Source organism: Poecilia formosa, unplaced genomic scaffold (assembly GCF_000485575.1).
Source record: "Poecilia formosa unplaced genomic scaffold, Poecilia_formosa-5.1.2 Scaffold494, whole genome shotgun sequence".
In the NCBI taxonomy this organism is placed as follows: Eukaryota; Metazoa; Chordata; class Actinopteri; order Cyprinodontiformes; family Poeciliidae; genus Poecilia; species Poecilia formosa.
The window spans coordinates 14,287-40,013 of record NW_006800433.1 but is presented as its reverse complement, the minus strand read 5'-3'; the positions used below and the strand labels follow the sequence as shown (position 1 = coordinate 40,013).

General features: G+C 41.2%; 1 protein-coding gene across 1 annotated transcript in view; it reads right to left on the bottom strand.

The window, feature by feature from the left end:
- The window catches only part of plcl1 (phospholipase C like 1), a 109,324-nt gene extending 84,094 nt beyond the window's left edge, over positions 1 to 25,230 (bottom strand). Inside the window, exons 1-2 of the mRNA XM_007578848.2 lie at positions 24,844 to 25,230; positions 24,270 to 24,509 (exon numbers count right to left, since the gene is read on the bottom strand). Of these exons, the coding sequence (XP_007578910.1) occupies positions 24,270 to 24,485 (216 nt within the window). The 5' untranslated portion in view covers positions 24,486 to 24,509; positions 24,844 to 25,230. The remainder of the gene's footprint in view (positions 1 to 24,269; positions 24,510 to 24,843) is intronic.
- Between the last annotated feature and the right edge of the window lie 497 nt (positions 25,231 to 25,727).

Below are 25,727 nucleotides of genomic sequence, written 5' to 3'. Positions count from 1 at the left end.
TATATATATACACACGGTATTTTACAAGATTTAAGATGCTGCTAAACATTTCTGGCAGTTTTTGTTAGAACTCATAAATATATTTATGAAGTTACGGCCGTCTGACTGCAACACAAACCCAGATCATCTACGCTGCACCACTCTGCTGGCCAGCAGCCATTGCTTAGAGCCGGTATGTTTTGTTTGCTTTTCTCTCTTTTTTTTCACCAAATATGCTGCTATAGATGTTAGTCAAACCATCTAAAGTTTTTTAGCACAATGTTCTAGACAGTTCCAGCTGTAGCTCTCCCTGACCACTGTACAGTCTGACCTGGAGGTGAACTTGGACGCCCATTCCTGGGAATTTCCAGTAGAGATGGATCCGTCTTTCTCCGGTGCAAAATGTGAGAAACGACTGATGCACAGCAAACACTCTAAATATTACCAAGTGTTTTTGGTTTAGTTTCCAGTGCAAATATTTCACTACAGTTGAAATCGGACAAAGACCGAAATACAAGTAGCTTTTCAGCAGGATATGGGAGCTTATTTTAAGTAAATATTTCCTTAATATGGATGAAAAAGCTCTAGTTCTACTGGTAGATTATTTCACTTATACAGGGGGTGTCAAAGTCGTTTTTGTTTTGGGCCAAATCAAGATCATGAACTGGTTCATGGGCTGGTTGTGCTGGAATGCATTGATAAAACCAGAACAAACTGTTAAAATATCAATAAATTCTTAAAATTAAATAATATGACTGAACATCTTCTCAGACGCTCCAGGATTTTGTGATACTTTTAGTGATTTTTTGCAATAAAAATCAAAGTGTTTGTGACACTAATTTGGAAATATTTGCAATATTTGTGTCTATTCACGACAGTAAATGCGACTTGTTTTTACTCTCCGTTTAGATCATGGGCTGTGATTCGACTTCAGTTGAGGCTGAGGCAGCCATTTAGTACAACTAAGAAAGTTTTTGACATTTTTTGAGAGAAATCTGCAATAAACTCCCAATTCAGTGCAAATAAATGCCAGGATTGATTGATTTTGTGTGAATTTCGACAATAATTCTCAAGAAACTGGAGGGACTGATTAATCGAATTTGGTAGTAAACAGATAAAAATTGCATTGATTTGACTGATAGCATGGTATGTAAGCACACTTGGTGTTTAGAAAGGAAACTAGAGGGCCATATAAAAAGCTTTGGCGGGCCTGATTTGGCCCACAGGCCTCGAGTTTGACACATGGGGAAAAAAAGTCTAGTTATAAGTGAAATAATCCACCAATTAGAACTTTTTCATCAATATTAAGGAATTACTGACTTAAAAGAAATCTCCTAATTCTTGATGAAAAGTTACTTGTGAGTTAGTTTTGTCTTATTTCAAGTCTACTAAGATAATTACCGTAGAAATTAGACCAAAAATACTTGGTAAGATTTTGTGTTTTTGCAGCGCATGAGGCAGAATACATCTGATATCATCCAGAACTGATGTCAGACCCAGTGAAGATCATGTACTTACATGGCCCGATATGCTAAACCTCAGAAAAACACAGATTCCCGACTGGATTCCTGCTCTGCAGTGAAGTACACGAGGCATTTTTCTCCCTTCGTGTTTTTGAATTAAAGCTCAACAGCAGAGATTGAAGAAAACCTCTTCATGCTGCAGACTATGTTTGCATCTCCGTTATTGCTCGGTTGCTATCGTAATAAAACCTTCCCCCTCATCTCCACAAACCTTAAAATCCGACGATCCTCAAGTTTTTCTTTCCCGATTTTAATTATTTCCACTGTTTTCTGAGAAAACAGCAAAATGGAAACTGCCTGCTGACCCTGTTATAAGTCAAAACATCCACATGAATTTCCATGCATCTGCTAATGAATACAGCCAGAGTCAGAGAGGAGGGTTTCCCCCCCGTCTCGGTATCCAAGGAAACATAGGGTGGGCAAATTGAAGGTCGTAGGTCACGGGTGACGTACAGGAAACGAATGCAGAACAGAAAGATATGACGCTGGTAGACGGGGTCCAGCAGAGCGGAGCCGATCCGTGTGAATGAGAAGGACAGCGTGGAGCATGAGAGCTGAGTGGAGTCCAGCCGGCACGTCTGGAGCTCCATGACCTCAGGAGGAACTCACACTGGGTGTGTGTGCTGCTCTGACGTGATGCTGTTCACACACACACGACCCAGGACGCTTTGTTTGTTGATCTGATGATGTTGACGGGGAATTAATGGTTTGTTGGAGCAGAAACTTAAAATAAATAAATAAATAAAAAGCCTCAGAGTCCTGAGTTATGTAATGGATGATGTTTGATGTTGGATGTAGCATGATCCCCCTGCGGCCCCCAGCTCAACATCCGACAGCCATTTATACGTTTCAGCATCATGTTTACTCATCCACATGAGTTCCCATGGCGATGGGGCGGGGCTTAGAAATCACCCACCCTGGATCCAGCATTGGCTGATGGGTAATGAAGGAAAGCTCTGAGTTCCAGGCTGCAGGCTGTTTACTGGAGAGGAAGAAGAGGAGGAAGAGCAGGAAGTGGTCAGAAGGAAGAAGGATCTTCTTAAGTTTGGGCGGTATGGCTGTGACTGCATGATGCATACAGCACAAACAAATATTGTTCTTGAAAAACATTCCCATTCAAAATGAGCTTCTTTAGGCTTCTGCTTACTTTAAAACTTTAAAGGAAAAAAACTGTGGTTTATATCCACTAAGCTGCACACAGTCACTGCATTTAGTCATATTTTCAAATTTACTGACACTTATTGAACCTCAGAAAAACACTGATTCCTCCAAGCCTTGTCCCAAGACTGGAGGAATCAGCAAAAATAACATTTCTCATCGTACCGTCAGTTTTGTTGTCCTTTCTGTTTACCGTCAATAACTGAACTTCATGATGGCAAGCATAACTCAAAATGCTTATCAGAAATTTTCACGAGAAATGACAATAAATTCCCACGGCTATTTTATTCATCTCTCACTTCAAAGTTTACCTTAGATGGTAGCCGATCCAACCTCAACCATCAGCTCAGCGTCTCAATTAATGCGTTTTTTTTTTTCTTTTAATTTATTGTTTTGATGTTTTTGACAACACTCAACAGAGGGAAGGATTTCGCTGCTCAACCTCTCATTGCTAGCTAAGCAAGGCAGCTAAATCGCTCGCTCACTGGTTGCCTAGCAACGACTTGTTGAGTAACTCGCGCGCAGTCACCTTCGTGCCTCATAATGGCTTAAAAATAAGCAGGCAACTCAGTGCATTACCGCCACCTTGTGGCAGCATGCGATAACTAGTAAAAACTAAACAGCTGAATCTGAAACTGTTCAGATTCATAAAATCTCAAATATTCAAAACGAGTTGCTATTTATAGTCAACACACTCTAAACACATTAAGAAGAAAAGTAATTTNCAGAAAGTATATCTGACAAAATACTCAATATGTAGAATATTCGCTGAACTCTGATACAGAACCACACAGGATTTTGGGAAATGTAGGCAGAGGAAAGGATTTCGTTGCTCAACCTCTCATTGCTAGCTAAGCAAGGCAGCTAAATCACTTGCTCACTGGTTGCCTAGCAACGACTTGTTGAGTAACTCGCGCAGTCACCTTCATAATGGTTTAAAAATAAGCAGGCAACTCAGTGCATTGCCGCCACCTTGTGGCAGCATCCCATAACTACTAAAAACTAAACAGCTGGTCATAAACTGTTCAGATTCATAAAATCTCAAATATTCAAAACAAGTTGCTATTTATAGTCAACACACTCTAAACACATTAAGAAGAAAAGTAATTTTTTTACCATTTAACTTTAACACCAATAAAGGAGGAACATTCTGCAGAAAGGCACATTTCTCCATTTTTATGTTTGTTTGTTTTTTGGTTAGTCTTTTTCTTAAAAATCTTCTGTTTGGATGGAAGCAGAGAAATACTCAGAGGAATGAGCTACTTCCTGCAGTCTGGTTCATGAGACAGGAGACGTGCTAATACTTCATCAGCCCAGTGGATGAAAAACTCTGCATTAGCTTTGCCCTGAAGCTCTGAATGTGATCACATGACCCTCCACCACAGAGGCATTCTGGGTCGTGCAGTGTGTGGTCCAGGGCCGGTCCCAGCTTCTGCACCGGCTCTTATCTGGTTATGTACACAGCTGAGGAACATGTGGAGGTTCTATTTATTTCATAAGGAGTTCTGCTGAGGTTTTATACAGAAGTTATGAATCACGCAACACACACTTGAACAGAAACGGTAAATTCTTGGTCCTGGGATGTCGCTGCCACCAAAAACAGAGAATCACAGTAATGGCTCACATCTTGCTTATCAGCCCGTTAAACAGCTGAAGGAACTAAACAAAGCAGACGAAAACGGACGATAACACGAGGCTCTGCGTGCGTGAGATTAAAACACGACAGCAAAACTGAACGTGAATATCTAAATATGATAAATGATCTGAGAAATTACAAATGATTTTTACTGCGAGGACAAGAAGAAATCAATTATTTAGCTGGTGCAAAAATTCATTATTTTCAACATCAACTCACTCATTTCACAAAAAGATTTTCAAACTAGGTAATTAATAAAAAAAATACAAACTCAAGTAGCGAAAAGAACTAATTAGAGAAATGTTATTTCTTTGAATTGAGAAGCAGCCAGTTAACAATAGTGACCCCACTGTTACCAACTCAGAAACTTTCTTCTTATATTTAGCAACATTTCAGGCAAAACAAACAAACAAAAAAATCAGTATCGGCCAAAACTGAAATCGGCAGGTCAGACTTTTGAAAAGCTCGGCGATTGGCCAGAAAGCTGCAATCGATGCTGCATCCCCAAATAAAAGATTTTCCAAAAAGTCCCACAGGCTCAGTTCCCTAGGAAAACCATCAACATTACCCGCTTGTCAAAACCTATCAGGACTCGACGGCGTCATAAACACGACGCATGAGCAGGAGAGACGAAAAAACAAACCCAGTGAATCAAATCAGTTTGTGTAATAAAAAAGGCTAATTAAAAGTGTTCTTACTCGTGGTTTTAACAGGTTTTCAGCGTCAACAGAACGTTACTTTATCTTGGCATGCATTAAAGCAGCAAGCAGTCATTCCTCCGGGCAGCATCTCGTCTCGCTACTCCCACATGATGATGAAGAACGATTTATGAGTGGGAATGCACCTGACTGTCCTCGTCACTCGTTCGGCGCTCACTCTAAACCTGCCACCCTTCATTTCATTATCACTCTTATTTCCGTTCCTCTGCATGATCTCATGTGTCGTTTTGCAGCGAGGCTTATGGCTGAAGGGGGAAAAAAATGATGGCGGTATGAGGAGTTGGGAAAAGTGATGTTAGGGAGTTTCTTCCAAATACCTGGTGAAATATTTACGGCTTTTGAGTTTTGTTTGCATTAACAATTTAGCACACATCTCTTTGTCCGCAGACATAAAAACTCAAGGTAGGCCTTGTGTTTTTTTTAACTATTCGTTCTGGTAATTATTGTCTGAACACACTAACACGGTTTAAACAGATTGCCCTTTCGGCTGCGTCCTTTGAGTCTCGAAATATTCTCAAGGTCAAAGACTGAACATGAAAATGTCAGCGGCGTTACTGTGTCTCTTCTAAATACGCGACTGCATGGACGAACGTCGGGAGCGTCGCCATCTATAACTCTATCTGCACATTCGTATTAGAATTCAGTAGCCTGAAACCAACCATGCAACATTATGCAATAAATCAAAAGCAAACTTTAAATATCCTCAGGGGTGAGATGCATCAGCCTCTCACAGGAAACAGACTGAGACGTCCAACAGACCGGAGTGGACTCTGTCTGAGGAAGATAATCGTTCAGGATCCAGAATGAACAGACAGTCTGTTCTAAAGACTGGAGACAACAGGGGGGGGGAATGATTGTTTTCTTCAAATTACTTTTTTTTGATTGTGTATAAAAAAGGACACTTGTGCCTCTGCCTGATCAAATCAGCAAATCAGGGAGCTGCAGAACCAAACCACTGGTAACCGTTGTTAAAGATATGAGTTACTGTGTGCAGTTTAGTGAAACTAATCACCGTTTTTGTCCTAAAGAACAGCGTTACAAAGGGGAATGTTTTCAAGACCAGCATTTATGTTTGTTATTGATGCACCACCAAGTCACAACCGTACAGTCACCTAAAGAAGAAGTAATAAACAGTTTTACCTACATCATAATAATACCACAGAATATCGCAATAAAATTTTAAGTCCATATTCTGACACCTTACACATGGATAAGAGCATCAGGAAAGATCTGATCTGTCATTTGAGAGAGATTCAAGCTAAAATCAAAAGCCAGACTGAATAATCCTCCGGACAGCTTAGAGAGACATTCTGAATACTGGGAGCTTGTCGTTTGGTTGGATGAGAAGAAACTGACGCTCCTCAGTCATAGAGGCATTTCTTACGTTTGGAGAACGAGGCGAAAAGCCTGAAACCCAAACAACGTCGTCCTCACGGTGGAACGTAGGAGTGGCTGGAACCAGAATACATGTCAAGACGGAAGGAAGAACAGAGAAAGATGAACATCTGATGACTCTGAGAGAAATCACGGCAACGACCTGCTGGTGAAGAACGACCCTCAGAAGAACCACAGTCATTATCAGCGACTTGCCTGCACAAAACCCAGGCTTGAATCTCATTGAAATTCTGCGGCTTGAAGTGAAGACAGAAGGCTGTCCAGTCTGAAGAAGAATCGCCTGGAGTTCCTCAGGGTACGTGTCAGAGACTTGTTGAAAGGCACAACAAACGACTGAAGGCTGTTGTCCATCCAAAGGAAACGAGAGCAAACAGAAGACCAGCAGCTGAACGGATGTAAAGTTAGTTTACCCCTAAAGAACACAGCCACAAAGATGATTACTCAGGTAATCCAATTAGCGACCACCGACTACCCGCCTCGCTCAGAGGCCCCTTCACGCAGGATTAAGACCACATAAGTTCCCCGTCTACATATAGGTGAAGCTGCTGCCTTATAGACAATCGTCCAGCCTCCAGCAGAGTCTGACACCTAAAACATTTTACATGCAAATGAATGATAATGACTCTATTTATTACCATATTCGGCAGATTATTCAGAGATAAGCATAATAGGGACAAAGTGTGACTGTTACCCCAAATCAAAGGCAACATTATAAATGTGTGGAAAACTTTGTCCATGTTCTGCTAAAGTCAAGAAAACACCATTTACCAATCGCTGCATTTCCCCTGAGAAGAAAGATAATTAAAATCACTCATGAATACACTGGTCCACAGGGTAAGTTGCAATAAGTCGTTGAAAGACTCCTCAACCCAGCACATGTAGAAATATTAAGCAATCAGCATGTGTCCCCTCCCTCGACTAAATCTGTTTTTAACATTTATTTCTATACAGCTCTACTTCCATTACCTCAGCTGACTGGTAAGCCAACTTTTACTCAGAGGTTGTTGGTTTTTTTTTTTAGCAGTTTTAAAGTTTCAAACCTGAAACCGAAAAAGTAGTATGTGCTTCAGATTTATGTCTCCACAATATGAGTAATAAATGTTCACACACACACAGAGAGAGAGAGAGAGAGAGTTTGGGAAAGCGGAATGAGAAGGAGGAGGTGATTTGGGATTAGGGTGAGTTTTGTCCTGCGTATGGGTTGCCATAGCAGCAAGTGAGTGTGTGTGTGTGTGGTGCCAGGAATCTCCGCTGGTCCCGCAGTCCCAGAAAATTCCTTCTTTGTAAGAGAGATGAAATACATCCTACACACACACACACACACCTGGAATCAGCTTGTTCGAACAGACTAGGACAACAGTTTATATGCGTGTCCTGCCAACTCTCAACAAGACTTAACTTTCTGGTAAGTCGGGGCACACCCACTGTCTTTGTAACGCAACATGCCAGCTGGAGTGAAAACACGGTGTTGATAATGCTGGAAACACGACGACGAGAGTAGGAGTGGCCTCCTGATCGAACTGTGAGAATGGACTCAGCTAACACTCCTTCCCTCCAAGCGAGGCAGTGGGAGTGAGAGGGTCTGTAATCAGCTCAGCTCTCGCTGAAAAAATACATGCTTGTGACCGTGCATAATGACGGCATCATTAGAGTCGCTCCTGCTCTGCTGGACCGAGAAAACGGTCAATAAAAATGACCTTTTACTGACAGACATTCTTCATTTAGGCCGATGTGTCAGACTTTACGGGCACGCTTTGAGAAAATAATGGCACTGCTACCATTTTTTTTCCAACTGGTGTTTTTGACTAAACAAATCAACTTTTTTTTTGCTACTGGAGAGGTTTTATTTAAAAAATAGCTTCATTAGTTAAACATCAGAGCAATAAGCAGTTGCCATGAAGTAAGAGAACTCCCATTTAAGAATCAATATCTTAATCCAGTTTACTACAGACTTTGCTGGACGATAAATTGTCCCAGAAGTTATCGTGATAAATGATAATATTGTTGTTTTGAGACAATTTTCAAGAAGTATGATGGTAATAGCATAATAATGCAAGAACACATTCTGAAAGATCACTGAACTTTAAATTCTAGAGAGCATTTAACAGTGGAACTGGAAGACGTTTTAAAATATCGAAAACAAACAAAACAACAGAAAAAAGAAATAAAATGAATTATAAAGTCTGTGTAAAAAAAAATGTCTTTCAGAAAAAGGGCTGGTTGAGAGCAAAACAACAAACTGAAGACTGTTGTCATCTAGTTTTTGGTAGAAAGAGAGAAAAGAGAAAAAAATCAATCATGCAAATGGAAATTAATTAATTGTTTTATCATACGATTAATTGATTTATCGGTTATTGCAACAGGCCTACTTGAGACGTGGAATGCACATGTTTTTGTGCAGAAGAGCATTTTTTTAAAAGTAGTGATTAAAAAAAAAAAGAAAAAATTTCATCGACTACTATAAAATAATTATTATGGCTGTTGCCCTTTTAAAATTGAATCAGTTAAAAGCTAACTTGGTTATGATCCATCCACTGTTTTTGTCCTCTTCAACATCAGGTTGCAAAGCAGACGGGTCCAGGTGGGAGACTGCATGTGGAGGCAGGTAGTATCCACTGCATTCTGTCCTAACCAGAGATGAGGGGCTGGAGCCTCGATGGGACGGGACTTGAACATGTCTGCTTGAGCCGGAAACCAGAAGCAGTCCAGTGGAAACGTCTGATTGTAATTACTGCGCTAAGCTTCTCATTCTCCAAAAGATGCAGGATCCCTGACAAAAAAAACGGCAGCCAGAGGGAATCGGACGTTTGTTCAGGCCAGAGAGGAAACTGTGGATCTCTCAACACTTTTCAAAAGACGGGATCTTGTTGCACAACATACAGGAGCCGATGTGATGAGGAAATCACAGAACAAATGAGGCATCTGTGACTGTGGTTAGCTTACAGCTAATGCAAAGTAAGCTAACTTTTTCCTGTTGTGATATGAGCGCATTTAACTTGTTACTTGCATGTCCTTTTAGTAGCAGAGTTGTTAGTTTACATTTAATATAACCATAGACATGTAAAGACAGCAAAAGAAACTGAAACTATTTCCTCCGAGCATTTCACAGAAACAATCCTGAATTCAATTCACTTCAGTTTATTAATACAGTATCGATCCACAACAATCTTTAAAATAAGAATTCAACTCAATCGACCATACAGACAGATTCCAAGTTAACTAGAATCAACCAGAATGGATGTGGTTATCAGTCCAGCTCAGTTTAATATTCAAAACAGAAAAACAAAAATTCATCTTAGGAACCTAGCATAATTGCACCAAGTCGTGTAGCAACAGTGAAAAGTCGCTTGAATTGTGTTGGTGACTTTGCAGCAATCCCTCGTGCCTGCAGAGACAGTGGAGAGGAAAAACTCTCCTTTAACAGGAAGAAACCTCCAGCAGAACCAGAATATATTTGCTTATTTAAAAAGAAATTTTAAAAAAAATAGTGCGGGTTGAACTTGTAAAAGTTTCCCAACAGTAGCAGGTACTGTGATGAACTGAGCAGGTCAGATTATGAATATGACTATCACAGCTGAGACTACAAACAGCTATGTAGCTAGCTATAGCTGAATCTTTTTAATTGTCACTGAGGGAACTGTTATGGTTTTATTGTTGAGACGGTAGGAAGTTGAAGTGTATAGAATCAGACAGACGAGCTCATCAGCTCTCATCAGGACTCGCAGGAAGCCGTTTGAAAGTCAAATCACAAAGATTACATGAACGATTCCTGCTCTGTTCACAACTTAAACACAGTGAGCTGATTTCCCTACCAACCAACATAAACCAGTTCTTTCAACACATTTATCTTTTGTTGCTACAAACTTAATTCTTCCTGGGTAACTCCTGGCGTGTTGATAGATGGCATCGTGCGCCACTTTCATTTCTGCAACACACCAAATTTGCATTCTGGTCCCTGGTGTCTTGTGTTTAAAGGGGCTAAAATCCAGTGAGTATTTCAGAGAGAGTAACCCAAATCCAGTTCTGGTTGCTAAGAAAGACACACAAAAAAAAAAATTCTAGGTCAAGAAAATGGAAAAGGATCTACCTTACGTCATCTATAATGATTTACAGACACCTTTTCAAAGAACAAAAAACAAAAACCTCACTTCTTAGTTTGTACTATTCAGATGTTGTGTTTAGTTTATTTCTGAGCAGGTATAAAAAATAAAGGACTAATTTTTGTATCATGTTGACGAAGGCCGGAGGTTTGGAGACCACAGCTCTAGTTTCCAGAAACTCATCAGGTTAGTTTGCAGCAGCTGCGCTTCCACTGACTGTATAATATAACTGTGCAATTCGACATTTCAAAAATAAATTCACCAAATGGAAACGTGCCAATTTCGGAAAAAGAAAAAACTCTTTTTGGTGCTAGGATGAAGTGGAGATTTTTTTGTTGTTGTTGTTGTTTTATTTCACAAAACTCCAATGGAAATACCGTTTTTTATTTTGCATCATATGATCAACAATCGGACACTGCCACCGATGCAAACCGAAAAGGAGACTACAGGACGTATTTAGAAGATGTTTTAATGATTTATCGTGAACAAACTTATTCACGCGTTACTTTAACTGCTGTTCTTATTTAATGGAAACACTGCAATGGCAAAATTGTGTCTTTTCAGCATTAGCGGAATATTGACAAAGTTTTGCACACATTTGTCACAGAAACGCAGCTGCTGGTAGCTAAACTGATTGGTACAATCTGACCACTGTCCGGTCTCCCGCGCTAAGCAGCTGCTCCTCGCTTCCTGCAGCCTGAGACGTCGGTCGAGGCGTCACACTCTTTTGGTTTTGGCGTCTTTACAGAGCGGGGTTGAATCCAACCAGACGCGGTCGGTCAGCCTGCGCTGCCCTGCTGCCTGCGTTGTGTTGGTAGTGTGTTGTTCCTAAGTGTCTGTGATGCCCTCCAGGCTGAAACCCAACACAGCAAAGCGAGCTGACATGCAGTCTCTGGAGTTTTCCCCGATGACTACACCCGGAGAAAAACGCCACGCACCGCCGAGCCGACACACACTGCAAACTCCACACATTGTTTTTAGCATTTTACATTTCGCGTTCAGCATTTGGCAATTTGCTTTCAACAAACGGCCGGACCGCGTTTCGTTTTATCTGTCTGCATCTCCTCGCGCCCTGGAGATGGTTCTTCTCTCTTCCTGGCATTTCATCTGCTTCCTGTCTGTCTGTTTTTTAATTTTTTTTCTCTTCAGCAGAAAAGTTTGGAAGAGGACGGACAGCCGGTGTCAGGCGGGACGGCTGACGGATGTGTTTGCGCGCATGGATTCAAGCGGGGTTGGTTAGAAAGGCTCGGAGAATCGAGCAGCTCTCCGTTGTCCTTGCCAACAGTCAACCGGACTTTCAGCTAGTTTGTATTTAAATCAGTCATTCAAACGTAAAAGCCTCTGTGTGCGCTGCAGACCTTGGCCGCGCTGAGTAAAGGTCACTTTAAATCCCCACATTGTTCACAGTAACTCCAATAACAGACATGAACTGCAGTGACTCACTCTGCTCTCATCAGCATCCTCCAAGACATGCAGGCCTTACAGAGCTTGAAACATTAAAACATCCTTTCAACGCTGCAGCTTTTATTCTCCAACTCCATCAAAAAAAAGAAAAGAAAAAAAAAAGTTTTTTTCACTTGGCATTTTTGTGGTTTTGGTCAAAAAAATTAAAACAGCCTTTACATTTTAATGCTTTTTATAACACAAACTGATTGATAACCACTACTAGGTGTAGTTACTAATTAAATATTCATCAGATCTGGACACTGGTCAGGATCTGATGAGGATTCGGTGCAGAACACAATAAAAGACTTTAAGATTTCCACTGAGTTTCAACCAAATTTAATCTGTAAACAAAACTGAGATGCATTGGTTGTTAAAATTAAGACAAAATAAAAAATTATCCGGCATGGTTTCTCTGCCTTCATATGAAACAGAAAAACATTTCCCAACTCAAACAATACACAACTTAAACCTGTTTGTTATTAGCATACAGGTCAAATTCATTCTAGGGGCCACTGAAATAAAACTGAAATAAAAGATAAATAAAATAAAATAAAACAGAAATCTGACTTTTGATCTGAGATTAAAGTCAGAGTTCTTGTTTTTCAGTGGCTCTAATTGTCTTCCGTACGTTTCAATAATGAAAAACGAAAACATAAAGGTGTTGAAGAATAAGACATGGATGAGCAAGGATTTTATTTCACTCACAGAGACTCAAAAATATCATGAAAGGCACGATTACAAGAGGAAAACCTTTATACCGGAGTAGAAACGAGCCATGCAGAGCAGAGAGTCAAGAGGAAAGCATTGAAGAAGCCTGGTCAATGTTTAAATAGCTGCTGTGGCAACTTGAACCAAAGCGAATCGTTTTGGAGAAGCCAATAATCCCAGACTTACTTCCTACATGCCTGTAGCGCACATGCAACCTATAAAATATAACAGACAGATGATCACTTATCACCCAGAAAGGCTGCTAATATGCAATTTCACAAATGAGCTCTTTTAGTACCTCGTTTGCATTTTCACACTAAGTTCTTAGATAGATCAGACACCAAATGTTACAAACAAAGGCCCAAAAATACTCAATTGTCACTTATTATTTAGTGTAAAACGTCGAGGAAGGTGTCGTTTTCATCGCTTCTCCGTTTTCAGCAAAGGACGGAGACGAGATCTTCCCGACAACGAAACGTTGGCGATGACAACACATGCGCCTCTGTGTCTGCTGATCACACAAACTCATGACCGGCAGCCGTACCGAGGTCTGTTCCAGGGGAGACGCGGCACCAGGAGCAGAGTGTCACCGCTGGACAGAGGGCCCTCAGAAACAAAGACACGACATCACAGGAGACACATTGTCCTCCAACTTGACCCGCTTCCCCAGGAGCAAACGAGCCGCCGAGCGGCGCGGCGCGGACGGAGAGAGGGAACAAAGAGAGGACAATACAGGAGGGAGCAGAGGGGAGAAAACTAAAAGTGAGGTTGGAAAGTCGGAGTCGAGACGGGGAAGAAGACACGGGGAAAGCAGGACGAGGAATCCACACGCTACTCTGTCTGAGGACGACAAAAATAAACTCATTTCAGACATAAACAAGCTTCCGCCTCTGGCCTTCATATGAAAGTCCAGGACTTTTCCATGACTTCCAGAACCGGATCAGCGGCACGTTGCGCACTTTGTATTTTTTTTTTTTACCTCAGTTTCCCAGCTCATAATTACTTTTAAAGGAGTCTTGTAGCTGATAGCATGCCATGGTCTGTAAATGATTTGTCTGTTTTTCAACCACTTTGATTCAAACATCTAATCAGCTCTTCTGACAGTCAGGACATTGTGGATACTCCAACATCAGTATCTAGGGGGGGGGGAAACAAAAAACATGCAATGCTGCGATCCTAAAAAATATATTAATCAAAACATTGTTGTTTTCTAGGATCGTGATGACAATGCAGTCCTGACATCCAGCCCAGTGACATGAGGAACTCTACAGGGATCAGGCTCTGACTTCAGGCACTAGTTAAGGCTTAGGAAAGCTTCGTCAGCTGCTCTAACATGTAAACAACTCTCCCACCGCGGTTCTTCTCCATCATAACTAATATCAGAGCCAGCAAAAAGCACAGCCCAGCTACACATGAATCAAATTCTTAAACTAAGAAATTCCAGCTGGTTGCCACTGATGGCATTAGGTAGAAGTTGTGGCTGTCAACATGGGTTAGCTAACATGTTCTGGCTTAATGCAGTTTTATTGTGTTATAATGTTATCCCCTCATCAAAAACTTCCATCCCTCATAACTGCCCCACTGGGCTCCTTCAGACTAGCCAGCAGCAATTAGCAAACACCTGCAGGAGCTACTTCTCAGTCCAGCGCTGGTAAAGATGTTAAAGGCTTAACAGAGGAGCCATGTTGCGATGACTTCCTGAAGGCGGAGCTTCGTTTAGAGCAGGAGTTTTTCTTAAAGAGACAGAGGCCCAATTTCATGCCATTAAACTATCAAGTCAAATTTCTTTTAAGTCATGTTGATATATCCATAACTTTATAACTGAAGGTAACATAGTTATTTTATTGTGCTGTAAAATGGCACAATGTCCCAGGAAAAATACAGAAAACCTCCTCTTTAGTCCACCTGAAATTGTGCATAATTTCATATTTCTACATCACATCCTTTTAAAATATTAAGTTAGTTGTTCTGATCAGTTACTCAGTACTTTTCACACAATACCTTTTAAAATTCATTTCAGTGTATTTGTTTAGTGCCATTTCACAACAAATAGTGTCTCAAGGTCCTTTACAAAAAGTAATTTCGATTCAATCCTACATACATTCCAACTGATTCCAGTTATCAAGCAGCGCATTAAGCTCAGTTCATTATTCAAATTCATTTAAAAAGTTCCTATCTAAGAAAACCCAGCAGTGCATGAAGCCAGGGACTGAGGTTCTGCTCTTAAATCATTTGTAAGACCGTTACTTTTTAATGTACTAAGATATGTTGAAGTAGAACGCAATGAAGTATACGGTTGTGACATGACAAACCAAAATATGTTGAAGAGTAAGTTACTCTTACTAAACGCCTCTGAAACAGACTTTAGCAATAAGTAAGATCTTAAGATTAAAGTATGGACTAGGACTTTAACTCTATGTTGTCAGGCTTAATATCTACTTGAGTCCAAATCAGGAAACCAGAAGACAAGTGTGAACACGCCCTCCACTAGAACTAGTGACAAAGTTAAAGAGGAAGTTAGCTGGTGCACAGCATCATGTTCACAGGAGAGGGTGGACTAGTTTGAAGACACTATATGCATTTATATATTTATATATATATATATATATATTTTATTTATTTATTTTCCTCAATCCTGGCTCAAATTTCCTTGTAGTTTTCCAATACAAATTCAGCTGGCATACTGAGAAACAAGCCAACATGAGGCTCCACACTGTAAAACTGAACAGCTTTTTATTCAGAGTGAATGTGTTGCTTGTAAAGGAAAGCTTAAGTCTTTCATCATGTTATGATGTTATTCCCTCATCAAAAACATACCTGGAGTGTTGCTGTGATTCTTTAACGCATGTTTAGGAAATCCTTTAATCTCCATGGCAACCATTCACCTGTGCAAAACGCTGTGGTGGACCAAGCTCCGCCTTCGGGGGGCGAAGCTCCTCCTCCCTAAGCTTCCACATAATACTGCCCTTTAAATTATCTAAGGAAAATTACTAAACAAATCTCTCTATATCTCAAGATTCATCATTTGGAGCCTGCTGAGCTAAAAACCAGAAGACTCTGGAGCAGTCTGACTTCTCAGTGAATCCCAAAAACGGGCAGAGTACAGAATAGGAAAACTCTTCCCCAACACAATCGCATTGATAAGAGAGGCCTCTATCAGCCAGCCTCTATCGCGCCCAGGAAGGAGTCCGTAAACCTGGATGACGCTGAGGAAGCCCAGAGAGAAGCTGAACCCTGACAGTCGGTCGGTGGCTCTAGACAGAGACGGCATCCGTCAGAGCTCAGCCGACACATCAGCTTGTCAGGAAGACGTCTGACTAAACCTTCCCCTGAGCCTTCCCCTGGAAAGCCTGAGCGCAAGTGTGTGTGTGTGCGTGTGCATGTGTGTGTGTGTGTGTGTTTTCATTCACTAGTAATCCCACACGGCTCTCCCTGGTCTACCACAGTGTGTTTATTCGCCTTACTGAAATGCTGTAAACTAAATGCGAATGGGATGCTGGGGGGAGATGAGTATAACAGCCTAATGAAGTCGACTCGACAGAGATTAATATCCTGTAAGTGACTCTTTAAATGTGATAAAGCAGCATCTGGTGGACGGTCAAGTCCCACCGATAAAACATTAAGGAGTGAAAGCAATTCTGAATGTGACGAAGAAGTCTCTGCGTATTCTGGGAATCAGAGCTCAGATCATCACTTAGTTTTCAAGCGTGTAGACTACATTTAATGTAACATGAATGGACACCAGGTTTTTCCACTCCGTTTTGGCCTGGTGCACTCTGCAGCACAGACGGAGGGTTTTTCTCCGAGGCTCTGGACGTACAATTATTTCCTACTTGCTAAACTAGACGGAGACGGGAAGTTATTTCTGGCATCACGGGTCAAGAGGTCGCTGACTGCTGGAGCCTTTTCAGGGCGTATTGGACACAAATCTTTTCCCCGTTGAATCATGAGAAGAAAAATGAACAATTGCTTCCCTGGCATGACTGAGGAGAAAGCTCGTTTCAACGCCGCGACGCCCCTGACGTGTTTTTCAAAGCTCACAGCTCTCAAGGACGGGTAGATCCTGAGAAATTCATGTGTTTGAAACAAAAGTGAAGCCATTTAAAATTAAATCTATCCAATACCAATATCTGAAACCGTCATGATATTGAAACATTTTTTCAGATCCATTGGTGATAATGCACCGAGTCCATAAGGGCAGATCTATTCAGTCTAATTCTATGCTTTGCATTTTGAGTGACGTCTCTGTTATTTATTTTACATTATATTTAGAAATTATAATTAAACTTTCTGAACCATTTGAAAGAAAGTTTGTTGCAGTTCTTACATGTTTGACCAACATAGCCAACTTATCGTTTTCTCGGTTTATTTATTCTACATTGGTCGTTCTACTCCTAACGGCACTGACTGACTGAACAAATTAAAGCTAGTGGTATATTTCAGTGGTCTGGAGTGGTGCACAGTTATCAAATACATTTGTAATTCAGTATACTTATGTCTGTGTTTGGAAAAAAAAAACATTTTAAATCGATTCATCTCTGTTTTTGTGGATCAGATAAGTATCGGTCGATACTAAATCTCAGATATTGGTATTGGTTTTGGTAATGCAAAAAAATTGGATCAGTGCATAGTAGGGACATTCCTCTAAACACTTGCAGGTCTAATTTCAGAGAAAAGTAGTTCCACAAAGAATTGAGTCAGTTTATGAAAGTGCAAGCCACACATTTGTCTTGGTGCGTCATTCAGAAAGCATGTATCAGTTTTCTTCAACCTGGATGAAAGGTAAAAGCAACCCAAATACATCACATATTGACCTTCCACTAAGACTAGGGATAAATACATTTTTAATTAAGTAATTAATTTTTTTTTTTTTTTGCTTTTCTGCTTTGGATCGGTATTGGCTGATAATAACCTTCAGATATCGGAAGTGAAAAAAGTGGATCGGTGCGTCCCTAGTTACTGATAGTACATTAGGCTGCATTAAAAAGTTGTAAGAGAACTCGCTGAGTCCAGGTCGCCTGCAGCTCTGCAGATACCATCACTGCATCCATGCATCAGCTCTGAGGCTACAGAAGAAGTGATTTAATCGCCTGCATGTGGGATTGTGGTAACGTGAGCCGTGCCGCAGGCGGCCTCACCCTGACTTTGTTTTAACCCGTTCAGCTCAGAACCTGTGCAGGTCTGTCTGTGTTTAATCGGGTCTAAAGAGGTTGGCAATAAACGGGTGAACTCTGCCTTTTAGCGTCGTGATCCAGAAAAGAGAAAATGATTCGGTCCAAGAAGAAGAAAGAAAATACTTAATCGCTTTCAGTGGCTAAAGTGGAGAGACCATTGTAGTTTCTTACTTGAAGACCTTTGTAGTTTCTTACTTGAAGAACATTAGTTCTTCAAGTAAGAAGAACTACTTGAAGAAGTAGTTCTTTTATTTCTTTCCAAATAAAAGAAACGGTGGTTCTGGTTCGACAAGAAACTACTCTGAACTCTGACAGTGTTAACTTTTCCGTTTTAAAATTTAAATATCACATTTGATCACATTTTAGAAGTCAAATTTAATATTGAAAATGTGACACAAAAGAATTGGAATGGACATCTTCGCTCTTTTTCAAAGCGCAAAAGTCATTTTAAAATGCATTGTTCCAACATGAAACGGCCTTTAGCGACAGCCTTGTTAGGTGGGAAGGAGCTGAATACATGGATGATGATGTGTTATCCAGCACCACAGATGCCCTGTTGCTAGAAAGGCAGAAGAAAGGATCGTTTTCTTGACCGTTTTAACAGGAAAACGTTGAACGTGTTGGTTGGCAATAGAAAAACGGCAAAAACTTTGTTAAAGGGTTAATAGAGGAGCGCTGCTATGATGACTTCCTGAAGGCGGAGTTTCAGAAAGGCTGAATTTCAAGGCATTAAATTATGAAGTTAAATTTCTTTTAAGTCATATTTGATATGTATTTTTATAACTGAAGGTAACATAGTTACTTGATTGTGCTGTAAAATGCCACTAGATGCCTTGAATATACTCCTTTAAATAGCTTATTGTTCCACAAGCTGCCATTACAAGAAACATGGGATTGCCACTGAGTGCTTTTAAATCTCTGAGTTGGGTGCCGGTCTGTTAGGTTTTCAAGTTATCTCAGGGTTGCTATTGTGTATTATAAGTTTGCTTATAATATATTTAAGAAATCACATCTGCATGTCAATTCCAGAGAAAAACATGCAGACATTCAAAACGTCCTTTTACAAATAAGCCTGACATGTGATGTACTTTTAGACTCCCAGTCAGGAAGTGAATGAACTGTTCAGGCCAACAGGCGTCAAGCTGGAAGGGTAAAAATAGGTTAATCATCAGATAAACTCAAGCATCATAAATCCTGCTTCAAAAACCAGCAGCCTCCCCACACCCAGCCTCTGAGGCATCAGCAACAGACCAATCACACCACTGCCAATGGCAATTAACAAACGGCCCCCTGGAGCCCCACCTCACATCACTGCCATCTGGCCAGAGATTCATAAGCCGTTTCTGCATCTCTGGTCTGGTTCTTCCAAATCTCTCCGTGGTTCATTTGTGTCGCTTTGTGGTTAGAATCTTTTTTTTTTTTGTACATTTATGATGCTTTGATATCAAACATTAAATGTTTACAGTTACTTCAAGCTTGCAAAGCAGATCTGGCTCAGGGTACCAGTAACTAATTGGACCCCTGGTGGGCAGACCGTTCCAGAAATGAAAAGTAAAACCTTCTAATACAGAGATGCCCTAATTTGTACTTAAGGTCAATACAAAAGCTGTAAACAGTCTTTTGTTTAGTTTTTTTTTTATTTGATAAGTTCAGATTTGTTACAGAAGTAATCGTCTTTTTATCTAAAACCTGAGCACTAAATATTAACCGGTCATTTTTGCGTCCTGAGCTTACTGCTGCTTGGCTTTATAAGAATGTGTCATTCAGAACTTTTACTTCAATAAGCAACAAATTAAAATGTATAAGGTTGTTTTTGTGACGTAAGCCTGGTGTTGAATATCAACGATGCATTCAGCAACACAAACATGAAGTCAGAATTTTCAGCATCCAGTTTAAAAAAAAAAAAAAAGACAATGCTAACAAAGAGCCCAATTTCTTGTACTGACCCTAATTAGCGTGCAGCACAATGGGTTGACTGTAGGCCGGTGATGTCCGCTGTCACCAGATCTCCATCCAGCAGAGCATTTAGAGATGAGTTGGAACAAGAGATTTGCATCGTGCAGCAAATGTGTGATGCCGTCATCTCAAATGTAGCACTTAGACAAATAAAGCAGCTCTGAACGTTAAAGGAGTCCAACCCATTAGGCATTAAGTGAGAGCAAAGTGTACCTAATAAAGTGGCTGTCTAGAATCACTTTCAATTCTTGAAGAACAAGCAAAATGGGGAATAAAAGAAGGATAAAAAGAGCCACTTTCCTTTGTTTAAAGCAGCAGTAGGTAACTTGTAATTTGTTTATATATGTGTGTGTGTGTGTGTGTGTGTGTGTGTGTGTGTGTGTGTGTGTGTGTGAAACGGTCACTTTGTTGTGACAGTTTAAAATGAGACAGAAAATCTTTGAAAAAAGATTTAAAAAAAGATAAAATAAAATAAAAAAAACATCTGCTGACATCTGATACAGATCTGATAACGGTTTAGCCGACGCGCCACGTGGCTGCATGATATTACAGAAACATGTGATAATATCGATGAAAGTCACCATGACGATGTGATTTGCCATAAATTCAGTTTGAGGTCTGGGGTGTTTGCATACGGCTACTAGATTTTGTGGTTGAGAGGTCTGTCTCCAATATGCAAGTCATGGGCTAACTCTTAGTTGATGTCCTAACAATATTTTTCCAGGTCATCCATGCTTTCGATGCCGAGTGCCTTGACTTTTTCACGTTTTCTCTTTCATTTGATAAAGATTCTGGAGGGTGTTTGTTCATGTAGTTTGTAACTCCAAATTATTTTGCAGGAGGAGAATTTTCAGAGCGCACCTCAAAATTATTGAAAAGAAGCTCAAATGCCAAGGTGCAACGTTAACTCAGATGCTATTGGCTGGTGTTTGCAAAGCAGCCAATCCAAGAAAGTCATTTATTTTCTTTTGCATTTGATTGACTGTAAGACCAAAAGCAGAAATAGGGACAACTGTAGCATGTTAGCCTATGCTAACTGTTTGTATTAATGCATCACCAGGTGTATTTAGAGTTTAAAATATTTAAACAGGCAGTTGTGAGGTTTTTTAGAGGAGGTCTTGAGTATTTATAGATTAAAGGAATATTGAGTAAATGACTTTACGTGCAATTAATTAGTATAGGTCATGTATCAGCATGTCGAAGGAGTGTCATTAAAACTGAGTGCTAAGGTGTAACCCTAAGATGTGATTCAGCCAAATGTTGCAAGATCTGAGACTTGAAGTTAGTTAAAATATAAAGTGCCTCTTTAATTTAATACATTACCTGAGCTGAAGAAGTCACCAGGAAATGTGATGGTTTCTAATAAATGAGACATTTTTAGAACCTCGACTCCAAACACGGTGCCAAGGTTCACAAGCCGATGTGAATGTCAAATTTTTTATGACAGATTATATTAGAGTAAGCCATTAATGTGAAGCTCAGTAAAAATAAGTACTCAGCAATATCTGAACAATCTCCGATTTTCAACCTTGAGCCAGAGACAACTTTAGATTTTTAAATACACCAGTACCTCCACATTCTTTATCAAACAAAGAAATAACTTTAATTTGTTCAGTCGTTGCAATAAGTTGACGATCTTGGTCAAACTTTTTTTTTTTAAATGCAACACACCTTCTTTCAAATTGTTCAAAAAGTCCAATAAGAAATTGTAAATATAATGTAAAATAAATAATAAAGCACGATGTCACTCAGAGCACAAAGCACAGAACTAGACTGAGTAGATCTGCCCTTATGGATCGGGTGCATTGTCACCGAAACCCCATGTAGAATTATTTCAACATCAGGGCCGATACAGATATTAATATCGGCGCATCTTTAGCTGTGACTTGAACTAACTCGTCACTCCTTGATTATTAATGACACACCAACATGGTTCCATTGAGTCTCAGAGCTTCTGCTGTGCTGCAGATCATCCTGACCACCATCACCTCCTCCTCAGGCCGTCCTCCCATCTACTTCCTCCTGACCGGTCAAAGAGCTCTGTGTTCGGCCGGCTCCTGCAGATGCCCCCCCGAGAAAACCGCGTGGATGCGAGCCCGTTCAACAAAAAAACACATCCTTTCTCTGTCAGTCTACCAATCACAAAGTGAAATATGGAGGCTGACCTGACGGCGTGAGGAGGGAAACAGGCCGGAAGGTCGCAAACCTTCGCCACCGCGTCAGCCTGATCCCAGGTTTGACACAACAAAAACTTCATCTGGCGAATTTTAATGAGAATGAAAACCCGGGCTTACTGGAAAATATATAATTAGAATCTATTATCCACATGTCCGTCATGCAGTCATGTCACACATTAGACGATAGCAGCTCCTGTGAGCGGTCAGAACAATGATGGAGAAAAAACAATGTGTAAACTGATTAATGTCTTGCAAAAGGAGCCAAAGCTTTGGAACTTTTAGTCACATTACAAATGTGTATTTTATCAAGATCTAACCAGACAGACCAACAGAGGAAACCAAATAATACATGTCATTTCCTTTTTTGTCTTTAACATGTAAAATCTGAATTAGTATGGTGAGGTGCCCTTAAATATAACATTAAAAAAAAATACACCAATATGAACGTCCCGTATAAAGAGCTGTTTAGTCTGAACTAGTTTTTTATCCTGGTTAAATAAAAAAGATAAAAGGTAATTTTGATGTTACGGGTGGTAAGATATTATACATACCACGCATATTTCCCCACTGTCTCACCAGAAAAAAGCCTTCCTAAACTGTCAGAGCTGTAAAGGGATGGTTGAGATCAAAAGAAGTACTTGTTAGAATGGCCTAGTCAAAGTACTGAATCAAATCCAAATGACAATCTGTTGCAAGACTTGACAACTGATGCTTAAAGACAATGTCCCTTCAATCCGACTTAAACCAAAACAGCCTCTAAATATTCTAAGTTGGTAGAGATTAGAGACTCACCGATCCGATACTAATATCTGTATTGATCCCGATATTAAAAAAAAAAAAATCTAGACTGGGTATAAAGGCAGATCTGTTCAGCCTGGTTTCTATCCTTTGTGCTCTGCACAACATCAGACTTTATTATTTATTTTACGTTATATTTGGAATTCCTAATTGCATTTTTGAACCAAAGAAGATTTGTTGGAGTTTATTTATTTCTTAAATGTTTGATCAACATAGTCAACTTATTGTTTTATCAGCTTCAGTTTCTTTATTATCTATTTTACTGTGGCTGTTCTAACTGCACTGACTGAACAAATTAAAGCTGGTTTTCCATGTTTGACCAGGCTTGTGAAGCTGTTGGTGTATTTCAGTGCACTGTACTGGTGCAGAGTTATCAAATACATTTGTAATTCAGTTTATTTATGTCTGTTTAAAAAAAAAACAGAAACATACTTAGTCAGTTCAGCTGTTTTTCCTGTATCAGATCGGTTTCAGCTGATACTAAACAAACAGATACCGGTATCAGAAGTGGATCAATGCATAACAGACATTCCTCTAAACACTTGCAGGTGTAATTTTGGTGAAACGTAGTTCCAAAGTGTTGACTCGGTTTTGTTTTGTTTTTTGTTTTGTTTTTTGTTTTTGGTAAAACATTCAGAAAGCCTGTTCCAGTTTTCTTCCGCCTGGACGACAGAGGTCAGGTAAAACAGAGACACAAATACGTCACATATTGACCTTCCACTCAGACCTATGAGGAGCAACCCGGCGGTTCTGATTCAGCTCAGATGAGAAGCGGGACATATCGATTACATGCGTACATGTTGCATTCCAGCGCCTCGGTGACACATGAGCCGCATCACCTTAGGCGGAGGGAGACAGACTCCTATGGAGCGGAAATGTTAGACATGAACGGTGAAGAACTCCCAAACATGATCCGCTCCTGCGCACGGCCCAGTGGCCTGCAACCTGAGCACAGGTGAGCCCGGGGGCGACCGTGATGTCAGAAAATCAGAGAGCAGCTCAGGGGTTATCTCCATGGAAACCAAAAGCCGGCTACCATTTAATATTGGGCTCCGATCGGAACTTGAGGAACTGACAGACTTCCCGGATGAGTGCAAACCTTAAACGAGGATCGTAAGTAGAGTTAAAGTAAACCGCTAGGAGGAGATTTGATGCACGTTGCCATGTCTGCTTCTCACCATGCTCAGCAAATCTCTAAGAATCTGGTCTGACTGCTTTGACATTCCAAACAGAAGAGAGAGTCAAGGCGATGATGGAAGATGAAATCACCTCTGACTCGCCTGAAACAAAGGTCATTTAATCGGAAATGTGCAATGAGATGCGCATCTCCCGCAAGAAGGCGCGTCACGAGTCAGAAAAGTGCCATGAGGGGCGGGGAAGGGGGGGGGGCATCACCTTACCATCTTCCCTATAGTCACTTGTTGAAATATTTCACTTTACAACTGAACAGGCTTTCAAAATCGTATCACAAAACAATAAATGACTAAACATGCCGAGTACCTTAATGATGCTGCTGCGGCGCGGTGCTGCCTTCACGGACTCCAGCAGGATGGTGTCCGAGTCCGGGCCGCCGCCGCCGCCTCCTCCTCCTCCTCCTCCTCCTCCACCTCCGGGCAGGATGACACCGCTCCGCCGGCCGCGGGACACTCTCGGTGGGATGAAGTCCGGCGCCCCGTCGCCGTACAGCCCGTCTCCACATCCGTCACGCTCCGACATGTCGGCGGTCAGAGGGCTGGGTGACTGGGGGGAGAGGGGGGAGAGAGGCTCAGTTCAGAACAAGCGGGCTCGGGGGCAGAAAGTGAAGCAATTTTACGGGCTCGGAGAAAGTTTGGTGCCCTTGTTCGGGGATGCCATTTAAAAGAGGAGCGGCTCTGTCAGCCTGACGCACACTGCTCAACTCAATTTGACTATTTATGAGCAGGATTTCATAGTTCCAGAAGAGAACTCCACGCTGACTTTAGGCTGGTTGTGTTAGCGCGCTCCGCAGCGCTTCTACAACCCCGAGCATCACAGGCAGGTTCAGGAAGGGGGACCGACCGGTGCGCTCCCCTGGAGACGCGCAACAAGTCCTCACCGTCTCCAGCCCCGCTCCTGGCTCCCGGCTCCCTGGAAGCAGTCAAGGCATCCAGACGTGCGTAAAGCCTCCTGGAAACCAGCAGCTGCTGCAGCGGAGGAAATCTCCCGATCCAACGGTGTCCACCAGGTTACCAGGGCTACCCGAAACCGAGCCGCTCCGTGCCCCGAACACGTCCTTTGGTGTCAAGAGTGCACGAGGGACCGGGCTCTCAGCGTGGCGCGGCGGATGGACCGACTCGCTCGTGCGTCGCCGCGGGTCTGTCCGCAGCCGCAGGGTCCGTGTGATTTTCAGTCACAGCTACAAACAGCCGACTTTTGACGAGGACGAGAACACAACTGACAGGCGGTCGCGCCGCCTCTCGGGCGCCACTCCTCCTTCCACCCTGTCCGCGCGGCTCCGCCCACTCAGCGAGACTGACGCGCGAGGCAGCCAATGCGCGCAGGCGCGGGGAGATTACCGAGGAAGCGCGAGCCTGCGATAGGCGGAGGTCGGGTGTTCCCTGAGACCGAGGGAGCTTTCAGTATGAGGCGAGGTGTCAACAAACAGCTGTGATGATGATGATGCTCAGACTGACTTCGGTTATTGTAGTTTTTTTTTTTTGTCTGGTGTTTGTTTTTTAGGTTTCATCAATTGAAAAGGAAACAATCAACGTCTAAATGTACTGAAAAAATTAGTACTTTTCCTCCAAAAATCAAAATTTTCTAGAAAAATCTCAGACATTTTCAGATTGTTTTCATGTTTTATCTAGAAATTTTCTGAGAAGGTTCTATCAATTTTATAGATTTTCAGGACATTTCTTTCCACTTTTTGAACTCAAATATGATTTTTTTATGTGTAATGCAACTAGAAAATAAAGATTATTCCTCCTATTGTAAAGTAAA